Raw genomic sequence first — 17,424 nt, 5'->3', positions numbered from 1 at the left:
TCCCCCAAGAAGGACTTGCAGAGCCGCTCCGCCTCCCGCTTGGTGATCATACCGCAGCGGCGGGAGGAGATGGGCATGGCCCCGGCCCGCCGCAGGATCTCCAGCTGCACCGGTGTGCACTGCACGCAGGTGATGCCCAGGGCCACCCGCCGGTTGTGGATCTCGTTGTAGCTGAAGTTTTTAAGGAGGGTGTTGGAGATCTGCGCTAGGCACAACCGCTCCTGCCCGTCGATGACCAGGGAGACGATGGGGATGCCGTAGAGGATCACCTGCCCCACCTGGTTGGGCTTCATGGCGGCGTGGCCGGCCCTCGGCTGGTTCATGGGGTCCGGCGGGTACGCGCTGGACGGCGACGGCAGCAAGATGTCGGTGGGGCCGGGCAGCGGGCTGGTCGCCATCGCCTCAGCGCCGGGGGGGCTGCTCTGCTCCAGCTGCGGGCGGGGAGGGGGCGAGAGACACAGCGCCGTCAGCCGGGGACCCGTCGGGGATGGGGGGAGGGTCCCCGCCGCAAGCACACGCACCACCCTCCCTCCCCCGCGAGTCTCCCGGCGTGGGGAGGCGCTACCCTTAGCGACCCCGGCCCCCCAAACCCACCCTGCCCTCGCCGGGGGTGTGCCCGGGGCCGCGGGCCGCCCGCCTCCGCGCACCCCGGCTTTCCGACGTGCGCATCCCACCGCGGGTGCGGAGATGACAGTAAACGAGCGAACCGCCCCCGTTAGGAAGATGCCCCAACCCACGGGCGGCTCATCCCGAAACATGCAGCGGAGACGTTTATCCGCCTCCCCGTCCTGGAGACCCGCCGCTGCCCCGAGAAGGCGCTCCGCGGAACCTCCGCGGGCAGCCCGCGGGCACCCCGCCCGCCAGCTCGGCCCGGCGGGTTCCTCCCTCCGCACCCCCAGGGGCCGGGCAGCCGCCGCCCGCACTCAACGGGAAAGCGCGGACGAGGAGTGAAAACAATAAAAAGTTTCCACGCTTTCCGCGGCCACCCGCGCATCCTCCCCGCCCGGCGCCCTTTACCTCCGCGGGCGCGTTCTAGCCGTGCCGCCGCCGGGCCCTCCTCCAGCGGCCGCCGGGAGGGAGGCGCATCCCCGCGTCCGCCGCCGCGGAGCAGCGCGGCCGGCCGGAGCCCTGCCCTCGGTGCGGCGCGCACGGCGGCGGCTGCAAGCGCGGAAGCTCCGCGCCTCGCTGGGCGCGCGGCGGCCCCCCGTGGGCACGGTGACGTCAGCGGGCCGGGGGGGGGGGGGGCGGTGAAGAGGGGGGGGGCCCGGCTCCCCCATCCCGCCCTCCCTCCCCGCACCGGGAGGGGATGCGGACGCCCCGTCGGGGCTCGGCCTCCCGCCGCCGCCCCCTCCCGAGCGCCCCGCGGCGCGCTCCCCCGGTCCGATCCCAGCTCCGCGCACGGTTTCCCGGCGAGGGGACGCCGAGCTCGGGGACGGAACGGTTGAAGGTGGGATGCGCTTTGGCTTTTTTTTTTTTTCTTTTTGGGCCTTTTTTCGCCTTTTTTCTTTCTTCCCCCCACCGTCTGAGCCCGATCGCTTCCAAGAAACTGAACATACAAGTATAAAAGCCGCGTCTTTTCGGCAACGGTGTTTTTTAACGGATCTGTCCGAAATTACGGGGGGGAGGTCCGGGGTGGGGGGAAGGAGGAAGAAAAAAAAAGTTGATTTCTCGCACCAACCGTGTCCCCACGGGCACGAGCAGCTGCTGCGACCCGCACTCCCCTTCCCAAACACCTACACTGGAGTGATTCACCAAACCCACCTGCAGAAGGACCCGGACCCAGATTCTCGCTCCTACAAAGAGCAACACGGCGCAAATGTGATTTTTTTCCTAATTGCTTGATGCCCCCAATTAATGGGAACCCCCCCCCCCCAAACCCAAACCCAACCCCCTAGCAAACAGTCCGCAGCACGGTAGCCGCTGCCTCCCCTTTTTTTTTTTTCGAAAGGAGGTGAATACACTGCGGTAAAAACGTAGATTTTTTTTTCACCATCTACACCCAAAAAGCACCGGTAACCTCGTGGGTCCCCACCGCCTCTCCGCGCAGCGCGGGGTGAGGACGGGGCGGCCCCGCCGCGACCCACCCCCCCCCCCCCCGGCAGGAGGGAGCGGGGAGGCCGAACCCGCTCAACTCGGGTCCTTTCCAGCGAGGGAAACTGCGGAACCGGCTAAAAAACGGGGAAAGGGAAAAGAAAAACTCCCTTCTAGCTAGAACGGGGGGGACATCTGGACCGTCGGGTGTTTCCTAATACTCCTCTGCTTTATTTTTTTTTCTACACAAATGTTTCCATCTCTCTTTTTCCCTCCACGCACATGACCAGCACCAACCCTTTCTGCACGTTTAGCTACGAAAACTTGGTATTTGGGGTTTTTTTTCTTTTCCTTTCCCCCCCCGCCCCCGTTCTTTTTATTTATTTATTTATTTCCTTATTTATTTATTTATTTATTTATCTATTTTTGCCGGGCGTCACAGATGTAGGCGAAAATCTCTGCACCGACCTTTCCCAGGACATCCACGCTAAAGCTCACCGACTCTCTCCGCTTTTTCCCCCCCGGGGCAGCGAAACGGCGGAGCCCCCCGGATCGCTCGGGTCCTCGCTAACTTTGGAAAAATAGTAATAATAATAATAATAAAAAAAAAAAATCACACCTCTCCTTATTACTTCTGTCACTTCTTATTAAACCCTGCTCTCCCCCGTGCCGCCACTGTCACACGGAGGCTCCCCCCTTTCCCCCTCCCTCCTACTTTTTCCCGAGCCTCTTTTGCTGCTTTCGTGTGAGCAATAGCTATGAGCCTCACATTGGTGACATTTTAATCAATGCTTCCTAGCCAAGCTGACATGAATTTTACACTTCAAAACTCTCCTCCGCCAGCTAATTGATTCAAATTGTTTTATTGGTTAAACCCGTGTCACACATCGTATGATCTATTACCACGCCACGGAGAAAATCTCCCCTCCTGTCTTCGCTCCCTGGTCGGCGCCAGGAGGGACGAGGGGGATTTAGGGAGAAGCCGCCTGTTCTTGCGGGCTCTCGGTGCCTCCGTCCCCGCGGCGGCCGCCGGGCAGCCCGCTCCCCCGCCTCTCGGCCACCCGGTGGCTTTTCCCCGACGGTTCCCGGGAGAAGCGGGGATGGACAACCTCGCCCCGGGCTCTGAGCCCGGCGTTGGAAGAGGAGGAAAAGCGGTTGCAGGAGGCGAAAGGGAACGAGCGGGTTCTGCAAAGCGCCTTCAACGAAGCAACCCCCCGAGCTCGGTCCTCGCAGCCCGGGAGAGGCTGAGAACGCAGGCTCGGTCCGGGGGAGTCGTTAGCCGGCGCCTGCGTTTTATTTCGTGATGATTAAACGAAAAGCAGAACTAAACTTGTTTGTTCGCCTGCTCGGTGCTTTTGACCCCCTTGAATTCCGTTGGAAAAATCGAGTGGCTGCCTCAGTTTCCTCTATGGGGAAAGCTGAAGCCCATGGGGACCGGAGGTACCGATCCCCATGGAGGGGAGGGGGGTGCCCGACCCTGCGTGTCGCACGGGCACTGCCCGCAGCCGCACCGAGGGGCCTTGGCTCGGTGGAGCTCTCCGAGGTGGGAACAGAGACTGACCCGCACCGGCACCTTAGAGAAGCGGCACAAGAATATACCGTCCTCTACTTTTTTCCTACTTCAGCCTGTTGGGAAACCTCGTGGGGTAGCACGACCCCAGCACGGGCATGGGGGGGTGAGCTCAGCTTGCTGGAGAAAGGTCGGTCCACCCAGGGGCCGGGCGGCTCCCGCAGGTGGCCCCCAGGCGGGCGAGGCCAGCGGGGGCTGCTCCGTCCGCGGCCGGCCCCATCGCCGTCCCCACGGCCGGCTGGAGCCCAGTCTGGACCCCGGGCAAGGGGCAGCAGGGGAATCCCGACTTGAGGTGGGGTGTCTACACTCCCCTCCCCCGGGTAGCCGCAGATCTGGGCTCCTGTCCTGATACCGCCTCCAATTACCGCCGTTCATTTCGTTATTTGCCGTTGCTGTTTGCAACGGCTGGGTTGGAGTCACCTCCTGAGAGAGGAGAGGGGAAGGTGGACAAACTTCTCCCAGAAGCCTGGAAGGGATAAACACGAGTCCTGGCTCCTTTTCCCTCATCCCTTCTCTGTCGCGATTCTGCCTTGGAGCGGCTGAGCGGGAGGCGACGGCAGCAGATCCTCTCGCTGCGGATCGCTTCGTGTAACAACGAGCAGCTGAGAAAACCGGCCAAGTTTAAACCACCCCAACCCACCCTCACGGCCTTTATTTACTTCCACAGCGCTTAAATATTGTAGCAGAGAGGCCACGAGGAGTAAGATAACCTTGGTGCGCTTAAAAAACCACAAAGAAAACCACCCCCAACGCGGATCCATTCCCTCCTCCCACCCCTCCACATCCCATTGAAACTTGCAGCCGTGTAAGTAGCAGACACACAAGGTACCGTTATAAAACCGCTTCTCCTAACAAAATTGAGGCAGCAAAGGAGGGTTTTAAAAGACTTTTGGGTAGATTTCGCTTGCGCTGTTTGGTCTAGAGCGAAGCTCTTTTCTAAGTATTTTTTTTTTTTTAAACCGCGTTTTATTATATTGAAGCAGAAAGCAGAAAGGGCATTTGGAATAGAGGTGGTCCCATCTGGAAAACCCCGGAGCTCATTTAGATCACATCACTTCGGGCTTTTGTCTCTGCTCTTGAATAACCCAGCTAGACACAACAAAAGGGCAGAGATCTACGCGGAGTTTTTCAGTGGCAAGAGGACGCCTCGGAAAGATGCAGCTATAATCGTAATAGCGGGAGGGGAAAAGACTCAACGCGATCTTCTCCTGGTTCTCTAAAGGCACCGGGAGAGTTTAGGGACGGGGCATTTCTGGGCAGTTTGATATCCCTCCGGTAGCTGAAAGCCAGCACGGCGGCTGAAGGGAAGGAACCGTGAACGGCATCTTTTGTCTGAGGGAGCTCTCTTAACTTCCCACTTTAATATGCTCCGAGCGATCGAAAAACCGAGGTGGTCCTCGCCCAAGGTACGTGCAGACCTTAAACCGGGAGATGCGGGTACTCCCGCCGCAGCCGCCCCGGCGGGGGAAGGCGCCCCGCCAGCACACACCCCACACCCCCCCCCCCCAGCATCATCCTCCCGAATAGAAACGGCACCAAAAAAAAAAAAAAAAGAAAAAGCGATTTGCGATTTTATTTCATCGTACGAGAAGCGAGTGGCAGCCCGGGAGGAGATGGGCGCTCCGTATCCCGCTCCTCAGCGCTTAAAAACGCGGGTGTGTTTATTCCTGCCCTGCCTGGGGATGGGGTGGCAGGGAGGAAAAGACCTGCAAGTTTAGATGTGGGTGAATTAACCCCCCGGGGATGGGGGGGGGGGGGTGGGATAGGAGAAGAAAACAAAAAAAATCCCCAACGAAAACCACCTCAGCTATTGATTTTTCTTTCAAACGCATACATTAAAGCGCCCTGAACATCTTCCGTCAGAAACGCGCCTGCTTCGGAGTGTTTAGACGAGCCACAAACTTCCACGGCAGAGAAGCGAGGCCCCGACCGGGCTGCGATGGGGACCAGCGAGCCCAAACTTCCGAGGGAAACGTGACGCTATCGGGCGAAGAGTCATCACGTCAGTAAATAATTCAGTTTTGCGTCTTTCAGAACCCAGTAACCTTGGGTGTCTTAGAAAGCAGATTGTACAAACAGGCAATTAAGATGAGCGCTGAGACTTTCAGAGGAGGTATAATGAACCAGCTTTAATTACTATCTTGAAATTAAAAATGTAATATACAGATTTAAATTTATTTTCACCTAAATCGTGTATAAAATTATATGGCTTTTTTTTTTTTTCCCAGGCTAAGAAAGGAATTGCCACCAAGCTTGCCACTAAAAAGTCTGAAGCACTTTCCAAACCCTGTTCCCCGACACACAGTAATAATGATACATTTATCATTACTGATGACCACCCACTGGTTTATTAGTGCTTTGTTGCAACTATTACAATCAAGAGATTTCTTTATTTACTGTTAACATTCACTTAAAGCTGAATGTTAATGACTCTTCTGAATTCACCAAAGAGTTTTCCGTTATATTTCAGGAGTCGTTACGGTTTGGGTTTCAAAAACGGCATAAAAGAAGGAGAAACGCTGGCTGGTGGTTTGCTCCTGGGTTGGGTTTGGGTTTTTTTTTTTCCTTTTTACTTCTTAAAAGGCTGTTTGAGAGGATTTATCTAAGTCGGATTTTCAACAAAGAGTTGCAAAAGCCTTGGCATAATGCACGTACTTGACTGTAGCTAATTATGCGAGTATTTTATTACAGGAGATTCATTCATTATTGATAAATGTTTGCAGCAACTTCCTGCTATGCAGAGTTGTATTTTACGAGGAACAAACAACCTATGGGGATTGGGATTGTTCGGCTTTTACGCTCCTGCACTCTTTGACAGTCCGCGTTACCCACTCAGGGGTCTGGCTCGTCACCTTCTCCCTTCTCTGCACCCAAACGCAACTTCTGTCCTCTTCCACCACCGCGTCCCCCTCCTCCCTCGCCATGATTTCAGGATTATGTTAAAAAGTGTCTTGCCGGGGAGGGTGCTCGACTGTAGGCACGCGTCCCTAAAGCCAGCTCTATATAGGCGTTTCCAGGGGGTTATATAGACCGCTGTGAGCTCCTGCTTCGGGGCAGCCGATGGGCAGGAGCTGTGCAACAAGCAGGCAGCCCGTCGAGGAGGGGCTTGGGGGGGGGGGGGGGGGGGGGAAGAGGGCTTTCCCGAGGGCTCCCCACTTCGGCTCCAGCTCTCGGACCCCCAAAGCCCTGGGGGTGCAGCCGGTAAAAAAAAAATAATTAAAAAAATCTATCGTTTTCCCCGACTTTTAAACCTCGGAGCCACTGATAAAGCGGACGAGACGCCTCTCTCCAGGCTGGTGGCCGCCTCTTATCCCACCTCTCCCCCCAAATCAGCCCCTTCCCGGGCGAGAAGGGTCGCTCCGGGTGGGAGAGGCCGAGCTGCCCGGAGGAGGGAGGCAGCGCTGCGCCCCCCCCCCCCTCCCTTTGCCGGCAGGACGCGGAGCGCTGCGCGGGCGCGGTGCTAAGCGGAGAGCTCCGCGCTTCCCCCCCCCCCCCGGGGGGCCGGGAGGTCCCTGCTTTGGCCTTGGGGACCAGCCAGGCCTGTTCCTCCCGTCCGATCTCCAAACCCGGCCCAAAGTTCATTAATTCGAAGGAAAATTAATAAAATATATATATATATCTAGAAGAGAAAGGAGGGAAGGAGGAGACGCGCAGCTCCTCCAAGCGCGGCTGCAAACCATCGCCCCTTCCCTCCGCTGTAGCCCCAAATAGCGGGGGGCTCCTGTCCCCCACCGGGCTCTCCTAGCCAGACCCGACCCGCTGCCGGGCAGCCGCCTTCCCGCGCCCCCCCGAGGGGCAGCACGACCCTGCGACCCATCGCGACAGCAAACGACATTGCTATTTACTCCGGGAGGGGGAGGAACACACCCAAATCGGGAGGTTCCCCCCCCTTCACCGCTCCATCCCGCCCCAGTTTGCCCCCAACCCCACGACTTACCTGACCGCCCGAGCTCCATGGGCCCCCCCCGGGGCGGCGGGGCGGGGGCGGCCGGCGCCGGGCCGCGCTCCGCGGTCGCTCCGCCGCGCGTTAAGTTTGGCTCCCGCCTCTGCCGCGGCGGCTGTGCCGCGGGTGGGTCGGGTCTCGGACGCCTTCTAGCAGCCAGGCAGCGCCCTGCAAGCGGCTCGGGGAAGCCGCCCCCTTCCCCGGCCCCCTCCCCTCCCCTCGCCGGGGCTGGGTGGGTGGGGGGAACCGCGGCCGCCCCCGCCCCGCCGCCACCCCGGGGCAGGTCCGCCCCGACGGCTGCGGAGGATAGGAGGGGGGTGCCCCACATCCCCCCCCCCGCCTGGAAGGGGGCAAGAGGGACCCTGTTGCAGGGGCGGGCTCTGCTTCCCCAAACTCCCCCCCCCCCCCCCAAGTTTCCCCTCTCCCCCCAAATTTTCCTGTCTCTTCCCTGCTTTCCCCGCAAAAAGGGATCCAGGCGAGCAACACCCCCCCCCCCCAACCGCTTTGCGGGACAGCAGGAGGGTCCCCCCCACCCAGCACAAGTCCCTGCGGGAGAGAAGGGGATGGGGGGCACGACCAACCCCCCTCAAAGCCCCCACACTCCCGCAGAGCCCCCCGTCCCCAGCAAAGCGCTTCCCGCGGATCACTCGACGTGCGGAACAAGGCGGCTGCTTAAAAACACAAAGCCGGAGCCCTAATGAGTTCAATTACAATGTGGTAAACACATTGCCTCTACGCTTTAATTAAGCCGGCTGTCCAATTTTAACTCATTAGTAATTCATTAAGAGAACAGCCTTTAGCTGGCTGCAAGGAGAGGAGTACCGCAGCCTGTGCAGTTACGCTGCACGCATACCCCAAGGTATTGGGGGACCGGGAGAGTGTCGTCCTCCCCCCCCCCCCCAAAAGGGGCTCCTGGCCCCCGAACGGGGGTCACCTGTCGTCCCGGATGCTTTGGGACCCCCCCCCCTCCCCCCCCGCGTCGGGTAAGGGGATCCGAAGGAGCTGGAATGAAGAGGATAGGAGTCCTGGGGGTGCCCGGGACCCCTCTACCCTCTTCCCTAGGGAGAAGCCAGATAGATTTACGGGCAGGGGGAGGGATGCTCTAGGGACCGTCGAGCCCCCGTGCCCCGTTTTTGTTTTTTTTTTTGGGGGGGGGGGAATTAACGGAGAAAGCGTTTGAAACGTATCTGGGCCAAGAAACAGGTCAAATTTGCCCGAGCAGCAAATTTGGTTTGATGCGTGAAACCAGGGGTCTGCAGGGCCCGATCCTGCCCCGGGGAGCTGAAGGGGTGCCCGGGGACCGGAGCGATGCGAGGTGCCGGGGGGGATCCCCCCAAAAAAAAACCCCCACCCGTGCCAAAGGTCTCCCCGCCGAGCTGGGGCGCGCCCCGCTCCGCTGCTCCGTGCGCGTCTCTCCGCGCCTTTGCGCTGCGGTTTGGTGGCTGCTCCGGGGGTCACCGCAGCAAAACGGTTTGGGGGGGCCCGAATTTCCCTTCGATTTGCCCCCGAGCTCCCCAGGAGCGACGACCCGCAGTGTCCCGGGTGACCGCGGACCTGCCCCGAGCCCCGGGATGGCGGTGGCGGAGCAGGGATTGAAGGTTTCCCGCTGCAGCGACTGCCCCATTAAAGATTAAAGCATTTTTACTCCAAATTGCAATGCCTGGGGGATGGCTTTGAGGGGGTCCGGGCTGGACGCCCCCTCACCCTTCCCCAAATTTCATCCCGCTAGCATTGCTACTTTTTTATTATTTACATTATGAGCGCAGTTACCGTTTTATGACAGCTCCAACATGCTGGAGGTTGCATTTATTTCTCTAGACCGACTGAAAGTTTCTTTTAATTTTTTTTTTTTTTTTTTTTTTGGTGGCTATAATTGACATTTAAAATCCGACTATGCAAAAAGGATTTGGCAGACAGGAGCCGGTTCAGTCCGATCCCCCTTCGCTAGTGCCAGGTGCTTCCAAGAAAGACCCACAAAACCGCCAAAAGCCTTTCAGAAATCAGTTTGGGTGGGTTTTTGGGGTTTTTTTTGGCCACAGCAGGGTTTGGCTGATCCCAGGCAGATTCAGAAGCCCTGATTTTTTTGCCTCCCCGTTTGGCTGGGCTCCTTGCAGTGTCCCCGGTCACGCAGGACTGCGGGGGGGGGCAGATGTCGCCTCTGCCGTCCCACCACGCAGGCTTAGCCCCAGCTCGCTGGAAGGCGGCAGGGGCAGGACCGCCGAGCTACCGTGCGGTAAAAAGGGGGCTTCAAACTCCAGATCTGAGTTATAAACGACTAAATCCCTTCTGAAGAAGCCTTTAGGCAGACATCTCAAGAAGAAACCCTTAATAAGAGTCTCCTTCTTTGGGGGGTAGATTTTGAGCAGTTATCTCTTTAAAGCAGTTTTTCTTTTTTTTCAAATAGCAGGCCCTCTCTACTGCACTCTTGATTTTCATTTGGCTCCAGGCTTGCAAAATCGGATTGTCTGGAATTAAGAGATTTGGATATTGTTCCTCTCGATGTCAAAGGATTCCCCCCCCCCCAAAAAAAAAAAAAAAAAAGAATATCATAAATGCAGGATCAGGCCCTGGGGGAAGGCAAGTCTGTGGGCTCCCTAGTGAGAGCTCAAAAGCAGTCGTATTTAACCTGTTGCTGTGTTGTCATTGTCACCTCCTTTTTCTTACCAGATCTTTAAAAAACTGCCCCAAAAGCTGAAAGAGTATTGCTTATCTATTTCCAGAAACACCCCTCACTCCTTTGTCTTGACTAGCAAAGCACTGGCTTCCAGACACACAGGGGACAATCTCTCTCCAGAGCCTCCTGGTATAAGTCTAAAAATCATCTTGAAGCCAGTGGGCTACAATTCATTTTATTACCCCAGTGTTAATCTAGAATAGGTACATAAAAACTGTGAGGAATTCCTCTGGATTTACCCGGGTGTAATTTAGAACAGAAATGTATCCTCTAATACTCTTTGACCACGGCACAGAAACGATGCAGAAATATAGGATATATATGTTGTGCCGCTGCATGCAGCTCAACTTTATAAAGGAAATCTTTTCCAGTATTTTCTCTGGATGTTTTCCTGTTTCCTCTCGCCCTGTACCTCTGTGTGTATAAGTGCACGTACGTGTGTACGTACGCTCACAGACGTGCACGCTGTGGGCGTATGCTCTGTACGTCTTTGCTCTATTTGTTTAATCCATTAAAGGCTCTCCTCTGGGCACCTGAGACTCCCACTGAAGTGAAAGTGAAACCGGGAGCTAAAGAAACAGCGGGACCAGCCGGTTGGGAGGCGGGTTAGCGCTGCCCCTTCCAAGCTGAAACAGGATGACAAATCTGAAATTCACGGCCACTCAGGGCCCAGCAATCTAGGACAAATTTACAAAGGCAGGGCTGTCTTTCACAGAGCGAAGCCCCTTCTTCTGGCTGAGGAAGTTTCACCGGTTTTATAAAGGTTGTAGGTGTGATTTTCAAGCGATGTTGCAATATTATCGCGATATTGGTCCTCCCCTTTTAATGGTACCTGGTGAATTAAGGAAAGGGACTGGAGCAGACACGGGAAGGTTTCAATTCTCTCCTAAAAAGCCATTTCAAGCAGTTTAATTGCTATTTCAGCATGTAAGGTAACTACACCAGGTACCTGCTCTTTTCAAACAGTTATTTTAAAGATCGAGGGAGTTATTTTTCCTTCTGAAATCAGTGGCTGTAGGACTCATGGGTTAAAGTTCCCTACATTGCTTTTCTTAACCAATATCATGAGTGGCTTTTGGTACTTCTGAGGTCGGATTCCCTAGGTCAGACCAGTCTGCTCCAAGCAAGTATTTGTGCTAAAAGTCCCAGGCTGACACATCAGGAGCCAATAGACCAAGCAAATGGAAACACTTTTGGGCAGTGGATCAAGTTATGGCGAAGGCATCTGCTGATTTTTCAAGCCTGGAGTTCTCTGTTTTGGTCTGAAATAACAGAATCACTGAAATAACTCCTCAAATAACCGTATTTGTGGGGTGAGATGTAGTGGTCTGATCATGCCAGAGGACACCCGGAATCCTGGAATTTTACTCTTTAGTTCAATGAATTACTGCATGACCTTGCAGAGAGCCATTTATAGACCAACATTTTAAAGATAAGCTCTCAAAGAAGAGTGCCCTGTGAGTAATCTGGTTTGCCGCCCATCTGTCCAGACTGGGCAGACTGAAAATCAATCTACTTTGGATTGGGATTTCTCAGTTGAGATACCTAAGTTGGAAAAATATGACCTCTTCTTCAAGCCTCCTTTTATGCACCTGGAAAGGGTGTGTGTGCATGTGTTTAGGGAGCACCATTCACCTACCGGCACCTCAGGGAGATTTTATAAAATGTTGTTGAGTTAAAAAGTCTCTTGTATCTTAGCTTTCACTCTCACGTCTTCATAGCGCAGTTGAAAATTAAAACAAAAGATCAATTGTAGCTAAAAGCATCATTGAAAAGCTACATAAAATGAAAGATTCCCAAGAACTTAGAAACCACGTAGTAACTCCATGATTTGATTCAGACATTTCCAGACTCATTGAGACAGTGGGCCGCTGCCAGTCTTTCCTCCTTGCCATCCAACTTTGAATTGCATGCACCGTAAAGATGCTGTGAAAGAGGTGCTAATTATTAGTCTGTGGACAGCTTTGGACTGGCTCCTATGGTGGTGTAGTCCCAGTGGTCTGCAGGAGCCAACTGGGAGCTACTGGCTTAATTAATAACTGTATGAGATTCAACAAGGCCAAGTGCCGGGTCCTGCACTTCGGCCACAACAACCCCCTGCAGCGCTACAGGCTTGGGGAAGAGTGGCTGGAAAGCTGCCCGGTGGAAAAGGACCTGGGGGTGTTGGTCGACAGCCGGCTGAACATGAGCCGGCAGTGTGCCCAGGCGGCCAAGAAGGCCAACGGCATCCTGGCCTGTATCAGAAATAGTGTGGCCAGCAGGAGTAGGGAAGTGATCGTCCCCCTGTACTCGGCACTGGTGAGGCCGCACCTCGAATACTGTGTTCAGTTTTGGGGCCCTCACTACAAGAAGGACGTTGAGGTGCTGGAGCGTGTCCAGAGAAGGGCAACGAGGCTGGTGAAGGGTCTGGAGAACAAGACTTATGAGGAGCGGCTGAGGGAACTGGGGTTGTTTAGCCTGGAGAAAAGGAGGCTGAGGGGAGACCTCATCGCTCTCTACAACTACCTGAAAGGAGGTTGTAGCGAGGTGGGGGTCGGTCTCTTCTCCCAAGTAACGAGTGATAGGACGAGAGGAAATGGCCTCAAGTTGCGCCAGGGGAGGTTTAGATGGGATGCTAGGAAAGATTTCTTCACTGAAAGGGTTGTCAAGCATTGGAAGAGGCTGCCCAGGGAAGTGGTTGAGTCCCCATCCCTGGAGGTATTTAAAAGACGAGTAGATGAGGCGCTTAGGGACATGGTTTAATGGGCATGGTGGTGTTGGGTCAACGGTTGGACTTGATGATCTTAGAGGTCTTTTCCAACCTTAATGATTCTATGATCTATGATTCTACAGAGCCTGGTCCAACACTCATTGAAATGAATGGGACTTATTATTTCTAAAAGCCATTCCGGGGAATATTATAGAACGGTTTAAAAATACGTATATCATAGTGAGAAGAGCTACATTAAAGAAAGAATCATGAAACCCAGTGCGTGTCACCCATTCCATCTGTCCGTCCATCCATCCATCCACCCATCCATTCTCTTCAGTGGAGAGATTATCACCATACTCAGTATCAAGGGTCAGTAATAGGTCCCAGGGTGGTTTGGAGGCCACGTGTCTCCCGCAGGCAACCGTGAGTTTCCGGGTCACGGAGCAAGGACGTTTGCTGAACTGACTTTGCAGTGTCCCAGCCGCAGAGTGGGATGCCTCACCTCATTTCAGATGTCCGCACTGTCGATGTCCAACAGTGTGATACCTCCCGCTCACATACACACCTATAGTGTGCTGAGCACAGACCATTTCATAAAATCAGCTACTTATTAGTCAAAACCCAAGACAAAAGCCCCTGTGACACTGAAAGCAAGCCAGCAATAACTATCTCCTGTCTCTACCGTTAACTCAGCCAAGGGAGTGGATCCTATGCACTTACCTCTTGGAACAATCCGATTTCAGGGCCATGGCCATAAGATCAATCCACCTTCTGATCTGTTCCTTTCATAAATTTCATAAATTTGGCAGCATTTGAAGGAAAACGCTCCTACCAATTTGTTTGTCAAATTTAGGCACCTAGCATCTACCCATGGGAATCAATCTTTACAATGGACACAGGAGATTTTCAAAGCAGGCGGCAGCATATTTTATGTCACCTACACCTATGATAAAATTTACCCAACTCATCTTGAATTTTTGATTAAGAAAGAAGAATTTTGTCTCATGCTAGCCTGTCCCTCTACTTCAGGCAGTTCAGGAATATCCTGTTGGTGATGAAATGTGTTTTGATTGTATATAGAATAATTCGACATATATAATTTTAATACCACATTATTGACTGTAACCCAAGCACGTATCTGCCCTGCCCTTTGGATGACACACAGAGTTCATTTAGCTCATCCAGCCACTGATTTGCATTCAATATCACAAAAAATGGTTCTCTCAAAGCCCTTGGAATTACTAAATTCGTATGAATGAAGATTTCCTTAAAGTCATGATATTCCCATGTCCAGTTACTACGATACAGCATTTGGTATCACCGCTATTACTCTTACTATCCAACTTCCTCCTGTTGTTTCATTTACTATTAGTATCAACACTCTCCAGCCTGTAGAGGTACCATCCTACCACATCCACCCAATATCGCTCTCGGGCAGATCCTGTTTCTGGTCCCTCAGGAACCAGTGTGTGCCTTTGAGCTCCTTCACTGTGAGATCCCCATGTTCACCTCTTCCTAAATTCTCAATTTATTGTTTTTTTTTTTTCATAGTGGACACTCTTGAAGAGCCCGGAGTGAGAAGGGTGGTTGCTCATGATACTTCAGACATGGTGCTCCCACCTCTTATGTTGACTGCTGGGGAAAAGAGGAACAAAGCTCCACTCTCTGCTGCCCAGGGCTGAGACCATCTACTTATCTGTGTTAATACTGAGTGCAAACACAAAGATCTCAGATTTTTCAACCTACTAGCAGTAATAACTTCTCTTCAGACCATTTGAGAAAAGCCAACAGGGTTGGCTTTTGATAGGTAAGTATGTAAGTGGCAGCAGGAAGTTTTTTCCCCTCTCCTTCTGTCTATCATTTCAGATATCTTTTCATGGATTTCCACATACATGTGCTAAAGATTCAGGACAGCCCCTGCCTCACAGCCCTCTAATCAGCAGTTAGAGATGACGTCTTTCAAGAAGCAAAACAGGGGATGTGGTGGGGTAGGAGCTGCAATGATTCTCAACTCGAATACCCCCAACTTACGGTCCTGGTTAAAATTGCCTGGGTGAATGCCCAGTGGGGATGACTGTCACCTCCAACCTCTGTCCTCTTGCACCCGTCTTCCTTCTCCAAAAACTCATATTCCATATCCTTGAGCCCAGGGATTTCAACCCTTTCTCAGAGCCACCTCTGTCCCTCAGTCCCTCATTACTACCCCTGAAATAGCCGCTGTGCCTCCAGGTCCAAGCCTTTCTCAGCCCCACAGCTCTTTCTTCTGCCTGATGCTCCCACCACGTCCCACCTGGGGTTAGGACCACTCACCTAGGCGAGCTGATGGCAAGGCAGAAGGCATCAGCTCGCCTAATCACCTCTACTTCTACCTTGCCATTTCTTTTGTTGCTGCCATCCCAATAATTATCATTTAGGTATTTCCAGAACCCATGACTTCAGTGGTATAGTAGCAATTTTGAGGGGTAGTGGGTTTTTACCAGTGACAGAATCAGTTTAATTCCCATCTTCCCTTTCCTCACCTCCCGCCTCCTACTCAGGCTCCTTCACCATGGTTTAGCTTCCCTCTATCTGTGGTAACGCATCTATCCGCAGGGTCACCCTCCAGCCTCAAATAGTGAAATGCTCCAGGGAGAACAAAATTTTCTACTTCTACACAAGATGAGCGTTCCTCATCACAACAGAGAAATGCAGAGAAGGGGGTTAAAAATATCTTCAGCTGCTTTTGGCATCAGGAAAAACCTGACAAGGATTTGTCCCTAACTTATCCTTGTGAGCAAGTCAGTCCCTATATTACATACCTTAAATAAGGCCTTTTATTTCACAGCAATGCTAGCATGCGTCAGTAAGATGATATTTAGAAATCAAGCAAGCATATAACTAATTTCAAAGGAGTACCATTACAGATTAGTTTGGCCCAGAAATTAAAGTGTTTCCCATCTGCTTTCATTCATGATTGTTAATTAATTGGTAGGTAATAAACACGGACACTAGTTTTGACAGCTCTGCAGCAGTAGAAACATGAAGATAGTATGGACTGGCTTTCCCGGTGTTATTTTATTGTCACAGTCCAGTTCCCAGGAAAAAGCCGCTACAGAGAAGGTGTGAGAGGGGTTTTTGAAGAGGTGCCTTCAAGCCATCTGCAGTCCCGCTGCTTTTGGTACAGCAGGGCACCATCCTTTGAGCCTGGTCTTGCTGGGTTACTGTGGATCTGACTCTTTTCACAGTTCCAGCCCAAAACTGGGGTGGATAGTTGAAGTCCTAGGCCAGGGTTGGGGTATACACCAAACCTGCAAGGCAGCCTGATTTAACTCCTTGCTTTGCTACCAGCTGTTACGTAGAGTCTTGTGTAAACTATGCAAGTAGATTTAGCTCTCCTAGTATTAATTTCCCAAGTTCTTCCCAGAGCAAACCTAAGTGCCCTCAGTTCATCATTGTAGGGCAAGAGGAGGCACCTCTGGAGTCTAGACAGCTGCTGGATTAGATAGCCTGATCTTCACGTGGCTAAATTTGGGGGATATGGATTCATCCATAGGACAAATCCTCAAGGGAACCATTTAGAAATAGGATAACAATTTGGAGGGGTCAGTGCCTTACTTCCACCGCATTTCAGTCGCACTAAGTGCACTAACAAGTGGGTGAGTAAATAATAATGACCATAAACAAGCAGAAAAGTGCAATAAACATTGCTGGGTCACTGGGATGCAGTGAGGATGCAGGTGGCTGGACAGTGCACTGTGCTCTTACCCCACGAATTCCTGTCCCAGGAATTAAACCCTAAATACTACACGGTGAGAGCCCCCCGCTCTCCCCAGGCGCTCTGCTCCCCACTCTGCCAAGTGCCACTTCTCCTGCAGATAAGGCAGCTGCGTCCCCCTCAGGGAGCCAGGACAGGCGAGTGCCAGTCCCACGGGGGCAAACTCAGAGAAGTTGAACAGTCCAGAACTCCTGGACATGCAGTCAGCCGCCGCTCACTTGAAGGGGTGGCACTTTCCCAAACCTCACTATCTGAAGAAACATTATGAAGGCTTTCTTTTGGCCAAGTTTTAGGAAGGTACGAGTTACGGCGTCTACTTTGCCTATTTATATTTGCTGCAGCCAAAGGGACAGAAAGACCATTACCAGCTCTACTGGTCTTTTAACACTGGGTCTAAACACCCCTAACCCCAGCGGGCTTCACAGCAGTAGGAAAAACCCCATGCTTGTAAGGTCTCCAGCCGTTTATTACTTTTTTCCATCATGATTACCTTGGCTCCAGAAAGTTTTAATACCGTTCAAAATTCAATCCAGTTTTATTGACATCTCTAGTTTTGCCAAACAGTTAAACTGAAGCAGACGGCATGAATTTCAGTCAATCAATATTCATTTAAAACTGGACACCCATATGTAAGCATACTCTCTCCTTGGCAATGAGTAAGGAGGCTGAACAATCAATCCACACTTGTATTTAAACTCGGCGACTGTATTTTCAAAAACCCCCACATAAGGCAAAATTGAATGGTTGAATAAGGCAACAT

General features: G+C 53.0%; 1 protein-coding gene across 1 annotated transcript in view; it reads right to left on the bottom strand.

Annotated features, from left to right (window-relative positions):
- Nucleotides 1-398, bottom strand: part of LOC143172850 (SKI family transcriptional corepressor 2-like) — a 25,852-nt gene extending 25,454 nt beyond the window's left edge. The window contains exon 1 of the mRNA XM_076362681.1: nucleotides 1-398. This exon is cut by the window's left edge and continues 1,795 nt beyond it. Coding sequence (XP_076218796.1) covers nucleotides 1-398 — 398 coding nt within the window.
- Nucleotides 399-17,424: the final 17,026 nt, after the last annotated feature.

The sequence above is a fragment of the Aptenodytes patagonicus genome, chromosome Z (genome assembly GCF_965638725.1).
Source record: "Aptenodytes patagonicus chromosome Z, bAptPat1.pri.cur, whole genome shotgun sequence".
NCBI classification, from domain to species: Eukaryota; Metazoa; Chordata; class Aves; order Sphenisciformes; family Spheniscidae; genus Aptenodytes; species Aptenodytes patagonicus.
This window is presented reverse-complemented; position numbering and strand designations above follow the sequence as displayed.